The 15905-nt window shown below is 40.9% G+C and overlaps 1 protein-coding gene and 1 pseudogene across 2 annotated transcripts; both read right to left on the reverse strand.

Annotated features, from left to right (window-relative positions):
- Positions 1 to 1202: 1202 nt before the first annotated feature.
- LOC308247849 (olfactory receptor 1J4-like) lies at positions 1203 to 2244 on the reverse strand (the record flags this gene model as incomplete). Its single annotated transcript, XM_080667577.1, has 1 exon — positions 1203 to 2244. The coding sequence occupies exon 1, from the start codon at positions 2178 to 2180 to the stop codon at positions 1203 to 1205; it is 978 nt and encodes a 325-aa protein (XP_080523703.1). The 5' UTR covers positions 2181 to 2244.
- A 10101-nt stretch (positions 2245 to 12345) lies between these two features.
- On the reverse strand, positions 12346 to 13305 carry LOC308248375 (olfactory receptor 1J4-like; annotated as a pseudogene). Its single transcript has one exon. The product of its transcript is annotated as an olfactory receptor 1J4-like (transcript).
- Between the last annotated feature and the right edge of the window lie 2600 nt (positions 13306 to 15905).

Here is a 15905-nt window from a genome sequence, read left to right on the forward strand (position 1 = left end):
TGGCAGAGGAGGGCAGTTCAGGGGACCAGGCCTGCAGGGGAGGGCAGTTGTGGGGGACCAGGCCAGCAGGGGAGGAAAGTTGGGGGTGACCAGACCTGCAGGGCAGGGCAGTTTGGGTACCAGGCCTGTAGGTGAAGGCAGCAGGGGAGGGCAATTAGGGGCAACCAGGCTGGCAAGGGAGAGCAGTTAGGGGTGACCAGGCTGTCAGGGGAGGACAGTTAGGGGTGACCAGGCCGGCAGGGGAGGGCAATTAGAGGCAATAAGGCTGGCAGGGGAGCATTTAGGCATTGATCAGGCTGGCAGGGGAGTGGTTAGGGGGTGATCAGTCTGGCATGCAGAAGCTATTAGGGGCAATCAGGCAGGCAGGTGAGCAGTTGGGAGCCAGCAGTCCTGGATTGTGAGAGGGGTCCCAGATTGGAGAGGGTGCAAGCTGAGCTGAGGGACACATACACTCTCCGCTTCCCTCCCCCCCATGCACGAATATCGTGCACAGGCCTCTAGTCTATATAATAAAAGACTAAGCGACCCTTACAGTGGAATGACCAGAATGACCACTCACTGTGATGTGCACTGACCACCAGGGGGCAGACGCTCAACACAGAGCTGCCCCCTGGTAGTTAGTGCACTTTCACAAGGGTAGTGCCACTCAGCCAGCAGCTCACAGGTGTTGAGCACAGCGGTGGTGTTGGGAGCTGCTTTTGCCTCCATAGCAGCATTAAGGAGCAGAGAGCCAAGAGATAAGGAGCAGCGAGCAGATGGGCGGCAAGGAGCGAGGGGTCCTGGAATGCAGGAGGGATGTCCAACTGTTTGCTTAGGCCGGCACCCCCTGGGGTGCGTGACTAAGCTGTTAGCCGAATTCCCCGAGGGCTCCTGGGCTGCCAGAGGGATGTCTGACTGACAGCTTAGGCCCATTCCCCCATGGAGCAGGTGTAAGCCAGCAGCTGAACATCCCCTGAGGAGTCCTGGACTGCGAGAAGGTGCAGGTCAGGCTAAGGGATCTCCACCCTAGTTCATGAATTTTCGTGCACCAGTCCTCTAGTATTTCATAAGAGACGATGGATAAGTGCAAAATAATAATGAATTATTAACAATCCAAGTAGCAAATATAACCTAACTGACATAGTAACAACACTTGTACATGACAACAGAATGTATATTCTATTAATGTTTTATGGAGATGACAAGCATAAATAATTTTAGATCTATCTCCTTGTGCTCCTGACTACAACAAGAGAATCTAGTGATTGCCTCTTTAAAAAGTTAACTCTGTTCATACACATCTCTAGGGCCTGTTTTATATCTCTGTTCCTCAGGCTGTAGATGAAGGGGTTCAGCATGGGGGTAACTACTGTATACATGACAGAAGCAATTATGTCCTTGGAACCCCATGATGAGGAAAGAAAGTAAACACCAGCAAGTGTCCCATAGTATAAAGACACCACAGAGAGATGGGAGCCACAGGTCGAAAAGGCTTTAGAGAGTCTCTTAGTGGAGGGGACCCTCAGGATGATGGTTCCTATACAGATGTATGAGCCCAAAACAATGCTCAATGGCAGGAAGTAAAGCATTCCTCCTTCGGTGAAGATGACCAGATTATTGAGGGAGATGTCTGAGCAGCTCAGCTTCAGAAGCACAGTGAGGTCACAGAAGAAGTGGGTGATGGTATTGTCAGCACAGAAGGACAGTCGGACCAAGAGGAGGGTATGAATAAGAGCATGGACACAGGCAACCATCCAGGAGCCAGCCACCAGCAATGTGCACAGTGCCTGACTCATTATTGTGGAATAGTGCAGAGGGTGACAGATGGCCACGTACCTGTCATATGCCATCACAGCCAGAAGGAAGTTGTCAAGACCAACAAAAAGTATGAAAAAATACATCTGAGAAATGCATCTCTCATAGGAGATGGATTGTTGCCAAGTCTGCAGGTTCATGAGCATATTTGGAACAATGACAGATGAAAGAGAAATGTCAGAGAAGGCCAAGTGGCTGAGGAGGAAGTACATGGGCGTGTGCAGGCGAGAGTCCAGCCTGATGAGCAGGATGATGAGCAGGTTGCCCAGCACTGAGGTCAGGTACATGCCCAGGAACAGGGTGAAGAACACGCCCTGCTGCCCTGGTGGGATGGGGAGCCCCAGGAGGAGGAATTGGGACACGCTGCTCTGGTTCTCAGGCCTCATGCTGCTCTTCTGTCTGCTGGGGATGAAGAAGGTGTGGGAATCTCAGGAGCCTGGATAGGATGGCCAGGACCATCACATCTTATACTGTTATTCTCTAGGAAAGTCACCTTAAAATACTTTCATAATAATTCCACCTGTGGATGTATACATCTTCCCTCTATTGCAGTCTGGTTCCAGGAAAACATTGATCCACATGGTGTAGTTAACAAGACATCAGCACACAGAAGCTGGAGGGAGTTCACTATTTTATTCAACCATTACTTTTAACATCAAGTCTGTGTTGGGACCTCTTCTAAGGTCTGAAATGCAGCAATAAACAAGAAAGCGAGGTCCCCACTTCTATGAGATTAGATCTTGATGAGCATGGAAGGATCATTTCTACACCAGGCCAGAGCCAAACCATAATAATTCACTGTGGCAGAAACAGAAGATGAGCCCCTGCAAAGTGGTGTCAGTTGTTTCTGCCTGAAAGTAACGTGAAACTCCAATGCTGGGTGGAAGTTTGGAATATAATCACACTCCTCCTGTGAACCTGCCAGGTCCCATTAACCCACAACTAATGTTAACCTAAGGACAGTCTAGACATGGGTGGCCATTGAAAACCACTTGATGCCAGAATAGGTCCAAAACAGAATAGTCCACAAACTATATTTCATAATAATGCTGAGCATTTTGGTGAACATTTGGGTACTCAGCTAGAGACCTCACCTTGTCTTTCCTAATTAAATCCACTCAGCAGTCTTACATTCTCCGATTTTTAAAAATATATTTTTATTGATTTCATGGAAGAAGGGAGAGGGAGGGAGATAGAAACATCAATGATGAGAGAGAATCGTTGATCATCTGCCTCCTCCATACGCTCCCCCTTCCCCTACTGGGGATCAAGCCCATAAGCCAGGCATGTGCCCTCACAGGGAATTAAACGGTTACCTCATGGTTCACAGGTCATTGCTCAACCACTGAGCCAATGCAGCTGGGCACATTCCCAGATTTTATAACCTCTTCACAGCTGTACTAAGAATTTGTGTTCTTTCACCTATTTTAGCTTTTAAGAAATAGAAACATAAATGACACAAATTCTGTAGTCACACTATACATTAGGGGACAGAAGGGCACATATACATTTGTGTGTATATATGTATCTAAATATATGTGATATGTAATGTTTATAAATGGATATATATGTATTATCATTTTCTCTATATTAAATATTTCCAGGTAGTGGCTAATTCTTCTGGTTCTGTCTAATATATCTTTGTGATCAGTAACCATTACACATGGAAACTTCCCTTTTCTTGCTTAAGGGAGTCAAGACCAATGTATTATTTTAGAGCTGTGAGGACCAAAAGTTGTCCAAAATTCTTGGTCCTCTTCCTAGATAATTTCTCTTCTTCATATTTATATTCTTTCTAACTGATAATAAATTTTCAAGTACATTAACTTTATTTATACAATAAATATTTACTGAGAATCTCTGTAAGATTCACAGAAACAAGGAAACTGAGGCCAAAAATTTATGTAACTTGCCCTAGCTGGTTTGGCTCAGTGGTAGAGCATTGGCCTGCATACTGAAGGGTCCCAGGTTCGATTCTGGTCAAAGGCCCATGCTTGGGTTGTGGGCTTGATCCCCTCAGTAAGGGACATGCAGGAGGCAGCTGATTCTTATCATTGATGTTTCAATCCTTCTCTCCCTCTCTGAAATCAATAAAAATATATATTTTTAGAAGCAAGGAGAAGCTTTGAGTGTGATTATCTCAGTTAATGGTGCCCCAGAAGGAGGACACTTAAGGAAATTCTTGAGGTCCTGAATGGAGATCACATACAGAAATGCACACCACACACACACACACACACACACACACACACACACCTGATTTGAGGATTCCAGTCACCAATGCCCATATCCCCATCCTAAGGGAAGTATAGCTGATCTGTGGTTCAGCATATGAACCCATACAAGTCATAAATGACATACTAAGTGAGATATGCACAATACTCAACGATGTTCCATTCATCCACAAACACACTAACACGTCTGACTCATGACAACCTGGTAAAGACTCAACTCACCATATATACATAACTCAAACACTACATACACTTCACCAAAAACACACAAGACCACAAACAATTCAAAAATCTCACAAGAAACACACACCAATAACACATATGCTCACCCAGCCACACTCACTACAGCAAGCAGCACACATGCTCCTATTAATTAAAGACATGTTTCCCCCCTTCTGACCATCCCTTTCCTGGGAAAGGGCAGTCAGCATGGAACAGTTAAGCCTGTTTAATCACAGGTACCATCTTTAAAATACCCCTATACCCCATGCACATGGTCACACACACATGGTCACATACACAGAGAAAACCCAACAGCACACCTTCGTGCTCTAAACATGAGTGTGTCACCCACAGACATAGCAGCCCACATTGCTGAGCAGAGGTGTGAGCCCTCTCTAACCTGACCTGACCTTGGTTCCTGGTGAGGTGGGCATCTTCCTATCGAGCAGCAGAGACAACATTATGATCAGAGACATGAATCAGGAGTCCCTAATCACACGCCTGGAGGTGATAACTTGTACTACCTGTGCTAAAACAGGACTGTGGTTCACATACATAACGCACTCACACACACGCAAGTATTAAATAGCATGTACACAAGCATACACAATACATGCACCCACACAGTCATGGACACAGAGTCTCACACATGAACAGACTAGCACACAGGCAGATCCATCACCAAGTGCAGATTTCCAGCTCCTCTCACCTGGGCTCATCATTGGTGAGTTCAGACACCTTCTGCTCCAGACTGTTGCCCATCTCCTCAGGTTTTCTTCAGGAGACCTAATATCTAGACACACAGAAGCCATATCTGGGGCCTTGGTACTTCTACAGACTTTCCTTTTCCTTAACCAGCTCCAGAGAAATGAGGTTACAGATAGCACTTAACTACTAAGGAGAGACTGCAACCAAGTCCCCAAGCTTGTGGCTAATTTCTGACTGCCCTTTGGGGAGCTGAGTGTCCAAGAGCCAGAGGACTGGAGTCCTAGGGGACAGTGTCCCTGATTCCAGTCATACCCTGGACGCCTTTCTTCTTGGACATTGTTCCAGCTGGGACAAAGGATATTTCCACTTTTTGTTTTGAAATGATTTTAAAGATACAGAAAAGTTAAAAAATGATATCAAGGATTACTTGACAGATGATGTTCAGATTTCATGATTAACATTTTACTATGTTTACCATTTGTTTGTATGTATGTATGTATGTTTAAGGTTTTGATTTTCAGCAGATATACCACAGTGCATATTATTAGAAGGCATATGCTATTAATTTTTCCAATGACTATTGTTTTCACTTATCTTCTTTCGCTATGGTTTTATCTGCCAGGTTATCTACTATAAAGTTACAGTTTTTTATAGTTACTATTTTAACTATAAATTATACCTTTAATTTCCTTTGTAATTAAAGGTATAATTTATGTAGATATTTTGGTATTATATAAACATAACATTTTCCTTATTACAATTTCACCCACTCACTTTAATGATTCTTATATGACAAAATTACTGCTAATATGGTAGTCAAATGGTGGCTCTTTATAAATTCTATCATTTCTTATTTTCAGTTGTATCATATAAGAAGAACTTACCTTTATTCCCCACTCATTTGTATTTTTTTGTTTTTTGTTAATCCTTACCAGAGGATATTTTTCCATGAGCTGAGGAGTAGAACAGAGGGAGGGAGGAAAGGAGGCAGAGAGAAGAAGGAGGGAGGGAAGGGAGGAGGAGGAGGAGATGAGAGAGAGAGAGAGAGAGAGAGAGAGAGAGAGAGAGAGAGAGAGAGAGAGAGAAACATCAATGAGAGACACACTGATGGTTGCCTCCTAAATGTACCCCAAGCGGGTCCAGGGATCAATCCTGCAACCCTAGTACATTCCCTTGACTGGGTATTGAACCCACCACCCTTTGGGTCCACTGGCCAAAGTTCTTAGCCACACTGTCCAGGGCTGCATATATTATTTCTGATAGGTGTTTTGGAATTCTTAGGATATATTCCCATAAGTGGATCACTAGGTCAAAAGGCAGTTCCTTTTTAAATTTTTTTGTGTGTAAACTCCATACTGTTTTCCACAGTGGCTGCACCAGTCTGCATCCCCAAAAATAGTGAACTAGGGTTTCCTTTTCTACACATCCTCACCAGTACGTGTTTGCTGATTTATCAATGATAGCTATTCTGGCAGGTATAAAGTGAAATCTCATTATCATTTTAATTTTCATCTCTTTGATCATTAAAGATGTTGAGCATCTTTTCATATGTCTATTGGCCCTATGTATGTCCTCTTTGGAGAAGTATCTTTTCAGGTCCTTTGCTCAATTTTTAACTGATTGTTTGTGTTCATGGTGTTGTGTTGTAGAAGTTCTTTATATATTTTGGAAATTAACCCCTTATTAGATGTGTAATTGGCAGATATGTTCTCCCACACAGTGGGTTCCCTTTTCATTATGTTGATGGTTTCTTTTGCTGTGCTGAAGCTTGTTAGTTTGATTTAGTCTTATTTGTTTATTCTTTTCTTTGTTTCTTTTGCCCTAGGAGATATATCAGCAGAAAATTTGCTATGAGAGATATGTGAGATTTTATTGTCTATGTTTTCTTCTAGGATTTTTATGGTTTTGGACTTACACTTAAGTTTTTTATCCATTTTGAGTTTATTCTTGTGTCTGGTGTAAGTTGGTGGTCTAGTTTCATTTTTTTTTGCATGTACCTGTCCAGTTTTCCCAACACTATTTGTTGAAGAGACTGTCTTTACTCCATTGTATGCTCTTGCCTCAATTGTTAAATACTATCCTATAGAATAAAAGGCTAATATGCAAATAGACCAATCGACGGAATAACCGGAACAACCGGACAACTGAACAACCAGTCGCTATGACTTGTGCTGACCACCAGGGGGCATGTGCAGAGCATGGCGGGCATTGGCCACGGCAGGATGGTGGAGCCGGTGAGCGGGGGTGCCAGACAAAGGTGGGGCACTGGTCGCTGTCATCAGGGCAAGCCTCTGGTGGTTACTGAAAATTCTTTGCTCCTGTGTGCCAATCCTGCCCAGTGCTCATACCTGCTGCCAATGCTTACCCTGCACATACCTGAAGCCAGCACCATCAGTGGTGTGAGTAGCGGCTGCTGGCCCTGGTCGCCCCTGAGGGCTTCTCCACTTCCCCCTGCTCCTGAGGGGCGATCGGGGCAGCAGCTGCTGCTTGCACCTGCTGATGGCACCGGCCCCAGTTGCTTTGCGCCGTCAGTGGGTGCCAGCAAGGCCAGTGCTATCAGTGCATGGGAGCAGGGGTGGTGAGAGCAGGTCTTCCAGCAGACAGGGGACCAGAGGCCATGATGGGAGAGGCTGGGCGGGGTGCACAGGACAGGTCGAGACCCACCCCTGTGCCTACTGCAGCCTCATGGCCCACAGTTCCTTTCAAGGTGCATGAATTTGTGCACTGGGCCCCTAGTTTGACCATAAAGACCTGGGTCAATTTTTGGACTCTCTATTCTGTTCCATTGATCTATATGCCTGTTCTTATGTGAGTACAGGCTCCTTTGAATACTATGGCCTTGTAGTATAATTTGATATCCAGAATTATGATACCTCCAACTTTGTTCTTCTTTCTGCAGATTGCAGAGGATATTTGGGATCTTTTTTTGGTTCCATATAAATTTTGGGAATATTTGTCTACACCTGTGGAATATGTCATTGATATTTTAATAGGAATTACATTGAACGTATAGATTACTTTGGGTAATAGGTTCATTTTAATGTTGTTAATTATTCCAATCCATGAACATTGTGTATGCTTGCACTTATTTGTGTCTTTCTCAGTTTCTTCCTTCACTGTTCTATAGTTTTCCGAGTACTGGTCTTTTACCTCCTTGCTTAAATTTGTTGCCAAGTACCTTATCTTTTTGTTGTTCCAATAGTAAATGGGATAGTTTTCTTAGATTCTCTTTCGGATAGTTCTATATTGCCACCAATTGTAGTTCTATAAAAATGCCACCAATTTCTGGATATTATTTTTGTATTCTGCTACTTGGCCTAATTCATATATTAGTTCTAGTAGGTTTCTGGTGAAGTTTTTAGGTTTTCTATGTTCAATGTCATGTCACCTGGAATAATAACAGTTTTGCTTCCTCCTTTCCAATTTTGATGCCTTTTATTTCTTCTTCTTGTCTGAACGAGGACTTCCAGTACTATGTTGAAAAAGAGTTGTGAAAGCAGACATCCTGTTTTATTGCTGATCCTAAAGAAAACACATATCATTTTTGCCTATTGTGTATATCGTTGGCTGTACATTTTTCATGTATGGCCTTACTTATGTTGAGGTGTGATCCCCTTATTGCCACTTTTCTGAGATTTTATATCATAAATGGGTTCTGGGTTTTATCAAATGCTTTTTCTGCATCTATAGATACGATCATGTGATTTTCATTTTGTTTGGGTGATGTATCACATTATTGATTTTCAAATATTGTACCAATGTTTCATTCCTGGAGTAAATCACATTTAATCATGGTGTATGGTCTTTGTAATGCATTACTGGATCCAGTTGGTAAAATTTTGTGAGGATTTTAGCATCTACATTTACCAGTTATACTGGCCTATAACATTTTATTTTATTTTATTTTATTTTATTTTATTTTATTTTAGTGTCTTTATATAGTTTTTTAATTAAGATAATGCTGGCCTCATCAGAAGAGCTTGGGAGTTAGTTCTTCTTTGAATATTAGGTAACATTTGCCTGTGAAACCATGCAGTCAAGAACTTTTGTTGTATGTTTCTAGGAATTTGTCCATTTCAATTAGGTTGTCCAATTTGTTGGCATTTAATTTTTCATAGTCCTTTCTTACATGCTTTCGTGTTTCTGTGATTTCACTTGTTAACTTCTCTTTCATTTCTCATTTTATTTATTTGAGTCCTCTCTTTCTTTTTTAATGAGTGTGGTTAATGGTTCATCAATCTAGTTTATGTCTTCAAAGAACCAGCTTTTGGTTTCATTGATCTTCTGTGTTGATTTTTTAGTCTCTTTGTCATTTATTTTTACTCAGATATTTATTATTTCCTTCCTTGGCTTCATTTGTTGTTCTTTTATTTCTTTTTGTTGTTGTTGTTCATTTAGGTGTAGGATTGGATTGTTTATTTGAGATTATTCTTGCTTCTTGAGGTAGTCCAGTAATGCTATGAACTTCTCTCTCAGGACTGCTTTCACTATATCCCATAGATTTTGAGTTTTGTGTTCTCATTTTTGTTTGTTTTCAGGTGATTTTTTATTTCTTTCTTGATCTCATTGGTAACTTATTCATTGTTTAATAACATGCTGTTTGGCCTCCATGTATTTGAATGTTTTTAAGAATTTTTTTTATTGTAGTTGATTTTTAGTTTCATACCATTATTATCTGAGAAGATGCTTGATATGATTGCAATCAGCTTGAATTATTAAGACTTATTTTGTGTCCTCACATGTCGAGTATCTTTGAGAATGTTTCATGTGCACTGGAAAATAATGTATATTCTGCTGCTTTGGGGTAAAATGTTGTGTAAATATCAATTAAATCCATTCAATCTAGTTTGTTGTTTAAGGTCACTTTTTTTCTTCTAGATTGTTTGTCTGAAACATCTATCCAGTAATGACAGCAGGGTGTTAAGATCCCCTACTATGACTTTGTTGCTATCAATCTCTCCCTGAAAGTCCACCAAGCATTTCTTTATATAATTAGTTGCTCCTACATTAGGTGCATATATGTTTACAAAGGTTATAACCCCTTGTTGGATCAGTCCCTTTAGTATTATGTATTGACCTTCTTTTTCTCTTGTTATGATCTTTGTTTTGAAGTCTATTTTGTCAAATATAAGTATTGCTACCCTAGCGTTTTTTTTGTTTCTGTTGTTGTTGTTTTTTGTTTCCATTTGCATGGAATATTTTTTTCCATCACTTCACTTATAGCCTCTGTGAATCTTTTGTTCTGAAGTGGGTCTCTTGTAGACAGCATATATAATGGCTCATGTTTTCTTATCCATTCAGCTATCCTGTCTTTTTTTTTTTTTTTTTTGGTACGTAAGATGTGTTAACATCTTTATTTATTCTTAAATAATTCTTTATTGTTGAAAGTATTACAAATGTACTTTTTTTTCACCCATTGACTTCCTCTGATCTGCCCACCCCCCTCAGGCCTTCACCACCCTTTTATATGTGTCCATGGGTTATGCATATATGCATACATTGTCTTGGATGATTATCTCCCACCCAACCACCCTCCCCATACCCTATGTCTTTTGATTGGAGCAAATAATCCAGTTACATTTAAGGTATTATTGATAGCTACTTGTTTTTTGCCATTTTTTCTTTTACCTGTGTTCCTCTCTACAATATTTATTTTCTTCTTCTGAAAGCAGTCCCTTCAACATTTCTTGCAGTGCTGATTGGTGGTAACGAATAAAGACTGGGAGGCTTTATTTTGCTCTCCCTGGGATAGTGTGGTCCAAATCTCCCCAGTGGACAGAATCCCCACTGATTCCAAACACCAGATGCTACACAGGCTCCTCCTCACGTCTCTGTTGCTCTGGGTTGGGATCCCTGTGTGGGGTTGAGACCCGATGCTTCTAGGGGGAGGGAGCTCCATGCCTGTGATATCCTTCTGGCTTTTCAGCACAACCACACGTTTATGAGGAGGCTCTCCCTTTTACCATCTCCACCCTTCTTACCATCCTCCATCTGATTTCTACTGTGCTCTTTGGTTATAAGTTTTCAGATTGCTATCCTTGAATTGTTTTTCAAATTGGTTGCTCTGCAATTTAGTTGCAAATCTGGTTTGGAGCTGGGAGCTAGTAGGTGCAGCTTTCAGCTAATCTGCAGATAACTTGAAATCTCTAGTGTTTTTATCCTTGATCAGCTGGTTAAGGTGGTGTCTGCCAAGTTCTCTACAGAAAAGTCACAATTTTCTACAAGTTACTATTTTAACCTTTAATTAATAGGTATCATTTGGGTAGATATCTTGATATTATGTAAGCATAACTTTTTCCTTATTAAAACTTCACCCACTATAGTTAACATCCATTGGTATTTCTTATATGACAAAATTATTGAAAACCTTGAGGCCAAATGGTGATTCTTATAATTCTAACATCTCTCCTTGTTTATTAGTTCTATTCTCCTATAAGAAAAAACTTACCCTTATTCCCCAGTCATTTGTTTTTTATTTATTCATTTATATCATTATGGACCCATGAATTCTTATTATCTGAGTGATAATCAATTGCCATAGTTACTCATTTTGAAACTTTTGGTGTTTGTACTCATAGGATGTATATCAGGACTGGGACAACAAGAATGGGTAATAGCCGTTTCTGGTTTTGCTAAGTGGTTACAGTTTCAGCCTGCACACTGAATGGTTGTGGGTTCAATTCCAGGTCATGGGAGTCTTTATTACCTGTATGTACTACACTAGTATCTACATCTGTATCTGCTTTTATATCTTATATGTACCTATATTAGTATGAGACGTAGACAAGGTATTAAAGTGGGACCCATTACTAGAAAAATTTAATGAAGTGGTATGCTCTTAAAAGCATTATTTAAAATTCTCTATATTTTTAACAGCCATGCTTTGTAGCACATAGCAATTTTCATATGTAATTACTCACCATGGCTGATTGCAATCTGGCAACATGATGTCATTGTTTTTGCGGTGGGAAGAGATGTGCATAATCAGCTTGAAGCCAACTAAACCCGGCATAAAGGAATTAGTTCAAACATAAATAAATAAATAAATAAATAAATAAATAAATAAATAAAGTTCACCAGAGGCAGAATATGATGATAAATAAGTGATTCTTATATAACATAAAATAAAAATACATAAGCACAAAATGACATCGCAAAACAGAGACAAATTCACAAATTATAATAGTGCAACATGTTCTGCATAAGATTTTGCATGTGTCTTAGATGATAAGAAAATGAAAAACATCAAGTAGGAATAAAGACTTATTAACAATCCAAGTATCAAATATGCCTTAGAAGACATAGTAACAAATTTGTACAAGACAACAGAAGGCATGTTCTGTGAAAGTTCTATGAAAATGTGAAATATACAATAATTTTAGGAGATCTATCTCACTGTGCTCCTGACAGCAACAAGAGAATTTAATGATTTCCAGTTAAAGTACTTAACCCTATTGACACACATCTCTAAGACCTGTTTTATATCTCTGTTCCTCAGGCTGTAGATGAAGGGGTTCAGCATGGGGGTAACTACTGTATACATGACTGAAGCAATTATGTCTTTGGAACCCCAAGATGAGGAGAAAAAGAAACACCTGCAGCTATCCTGTAGTATAAAAACACCACAGTGAGATGGGAGCCACAGGTAGAAAAGGCTTTAAAGAGTCTCTTGGTGGAGGGCACCTATATGGATATAAGAGCCCAAAATTATACCAAAAGGCAGGAAGAAAATCATTCCTCCCTCGGTGAATAGGACCAGCTCATTGAGGGAGATGTCTGAGCAGCTCAGCTTCAGGAGCGCAGCCAAGGCACACAAGAAGTGAGAAATGATATTATCGGCACCGAAGGACAGTCGGACCAATAGGAGAATGTGCAACCAATCATGGAAACAGGAGAGAATCCAGCAGCCAGCCACCAGCAGCACACACAGCCCCTCCCTCATTATGGTGGTGTAGTGTAGGGGCTGACAGATGGCCACGTACCTGTCATATGCCATCACAGCCAGAAGAAAATTGTCAAGACCATCAAAAAGTATGACGAAATACACCTGAGGAATGCATCCCACGTAGGAGATGGATTGTTGCCGAGTCTGCATGTTCATGAGCATCTTTGGGACAAGAACAGATGAAAGAGAAATGTCAGAGAAGGCCATGTGGCTGAGGAGGAAGTACATGGGCGTGTGCAGGCAGGAGTCCAGCCTGATAAGCAGGATGATGAGCAGGTTGCCCAGCACCGTGGTCAGGTACATGCCCAGGAACAGGGTGAAGAACATGCCCTGCTGCCCTGGTGGGATGGGGAGCCCCAGGAGGAAGAAATGGGACACGCTGCTCAGGTTCTCAGGCCTCATGCTGCTCTTCTGTCTGTTGGGGATGAAGAAAGTGTGGGAATCTTAGGAACCTAGAAAGGACAACCAGAACCATCACATCTCATACTGTCATTCTCTGAGAAAATGTTCATTTTAAAATACTTTCATATTTATTTCTCACACTTGTGGATGTATGCATCTTCCCTCTCTCCCAATCTGGCTCCAGGAAAACATTGTACCCCCAAAGTGGTCAACAAGACCTCATTACACAGTAGCAAGAAGGGGTTCTCTGTTTTATTCAACCATTACTTTTATCATCAAGTCTTTGTTGGTACCTCTTCTAAGGGCTGAGATAAATTCCTTACCAAGCCAGAGCCAAACCCTAATAATTCACTGTGGCAGAAACATAAGATGAACCCCATAAACTGGTATCAGTTGTTAGTGCCTTAAAATGCTGTGAGACTCCAGGACTGAGTTGGACTTCTTGGAGCATTTTCACACTCCCCTTGTGAATCTGCTGGAGTCATTGACCCTCAGATGTAAACTCAGTGAGACTCAAATGGGTGGCCGTTTAAAACTACCTGATGCCAGAACAGCTCCAAAACCAAAATAGTGCACAAACTATCTTTCATACTATGGTTGAACATTTAGTGCAATATTTGCATATTGGCCTAAGGACCTACCTACATTTCCTAATTAAATCCACACATCAAACTTCATTCCCAGATTTTAAAATCCTGTCACAGCTGCAGTAATAATTCGTGTTCTTTCACCTTTTTAGTTTTTATGAAATAGAAACATAAATGATACACATTCTCCAGGCATACAAAATGCAGTAGGGAATAGAAGGACACACACATGTGTGTACATCTGTTTGTATAATGTATGTAATATGTAATGTATAAAACTTGTATTATCATCTATATATATATAAAATGCTAAGTGACCATCCAACCATCCGACCAGCTGGTATATATGATGCTCAGTGACCACCAGGCACAGACGCTCTACGCAGGAGCTTCCGAGCTGTGCTGACTTGGCAGCAGCAGTTCTCGGGTGACACACCCTGGAACCAGAGAGGAGGGAGCCGCGTGATTCCACCTTCAGCCGTGGGTGCACAATCTGTGCACTGACACTAGTTTTTATATAATAAAAATCACCAAGTATTAGCTACTTCATGGGGTTCTGTCTAATATATACTAGCATTTGTGATCAGAACCCACGTTCTTAACCATTACACAGGAAAACATCCCTTTTTTTTCGCTTAGGGGAGCCACGCACAAAGTATTACATTAGAGCTGTGAGGACTCAAAGTTGTCCAAAATTCTGAAAACTCTTACTAGATAATTTCATTCCTTTATATTTATATACCTTCCAACTGACAATAAATTCTCAAATACATTAACTTTATTTTGCACAGTAACTGTTTACTGAGAGCCTCTGTAAGATTCACAATAGAAGTGTAATTCTTTTCATTTTATAGATGGGGAAACTAAAATCAAAATTTAAGTAACTTTCCCAAGGTCTCTCCGCTATTTGATGGTGATTCTGCTCAATAACTTCACACAGCATTATGCCTGCAGGTTATTTTCCTGGGATGTTTAATAAAAGTAAAGAGGAGGAAAGGAACATTTAAAAAATGACCAAAAACCCAGAGAAAAACATTTAAAAAAGAGAAAAAAATGTAAAGAAGAAGTTTCAAAATCTAAGGAACTCTCACACTCTGGTACATGGAAATGAGAGCAGATTTGTTTCAAGAAACTAGGAGTTGCTTAGAGTGTGGCTATCTCAGCTAATGGTGTCAGAAAAGGAGGACAGGTAAGGACATACTTGAGTTCTGACACCCTTAAACCCAACACACACATACACTGACACTTCTGAGCTGAGGATTCCAGTCACCTGTGACCATGTTCCTGTCCTCAGGGATGAATAGTCAATATGTGGTTCAGCTCAAAAACACTTGTCTTTACACATGCAAATCATAAGTAACACACTAAGTGAGACATGCACAACACACAATGATGGAACACTCACCCACAAAAATACTAACACATCTGACTTATGGACTCATCTGGTAATACTCAACTCACCACATATACATAACTCAAGCGCTGTACATACATCACCAAAAGCACACAAGACCACAGACAATTAGAAAATCTTATATGAGCCTGGCTGGTGTTGCTCAATGGTTGAGTGTCAATCTATCAACCAGGAGTTCACGGTTCAATTCTGATCAGGGTACATGCCTGGTCTGTGGGTTCAATCCCTAGTGGGGGTGTGAAAGAGGCAGCTGATCAATGATTCTGTCTCATCAAACATAGACACATATGTCTATGTCTCTCTCACTCTCCCTTCCTCTCTGAAATCAATAAAAAATATTTTTGTAAAAAATCTCATAAGAAATACACACCACAGCACATATGCACACCCAGCCACACAGTCACTACAACAAGTAGCACACACCCTGCTATTACTGAGAGGCAGGCTTCAACCCTTCTGACTTTTCCCTTTGGGAGACGGGTGTCTACTTGGTGCAGTTAAGCCTATTCAGTCACAGGTAGTCATTAAACCAGCAACAACATCCAATCACCTGGTGACATACACATGATAACATACACACAGAGAAAATCAAACAACAC

Source organism: Plecotus auritus (genome assembly GCF_963455305.1).
Source record: "Plecotus auritus genome assembly, chromosome: 5".
Lineage (NCBI taxonomy): Eukaryota > Metazoa > Chordata > Mammalia > Chiroptera > Vespertilionidae > Plecotus > Plecotus auritus.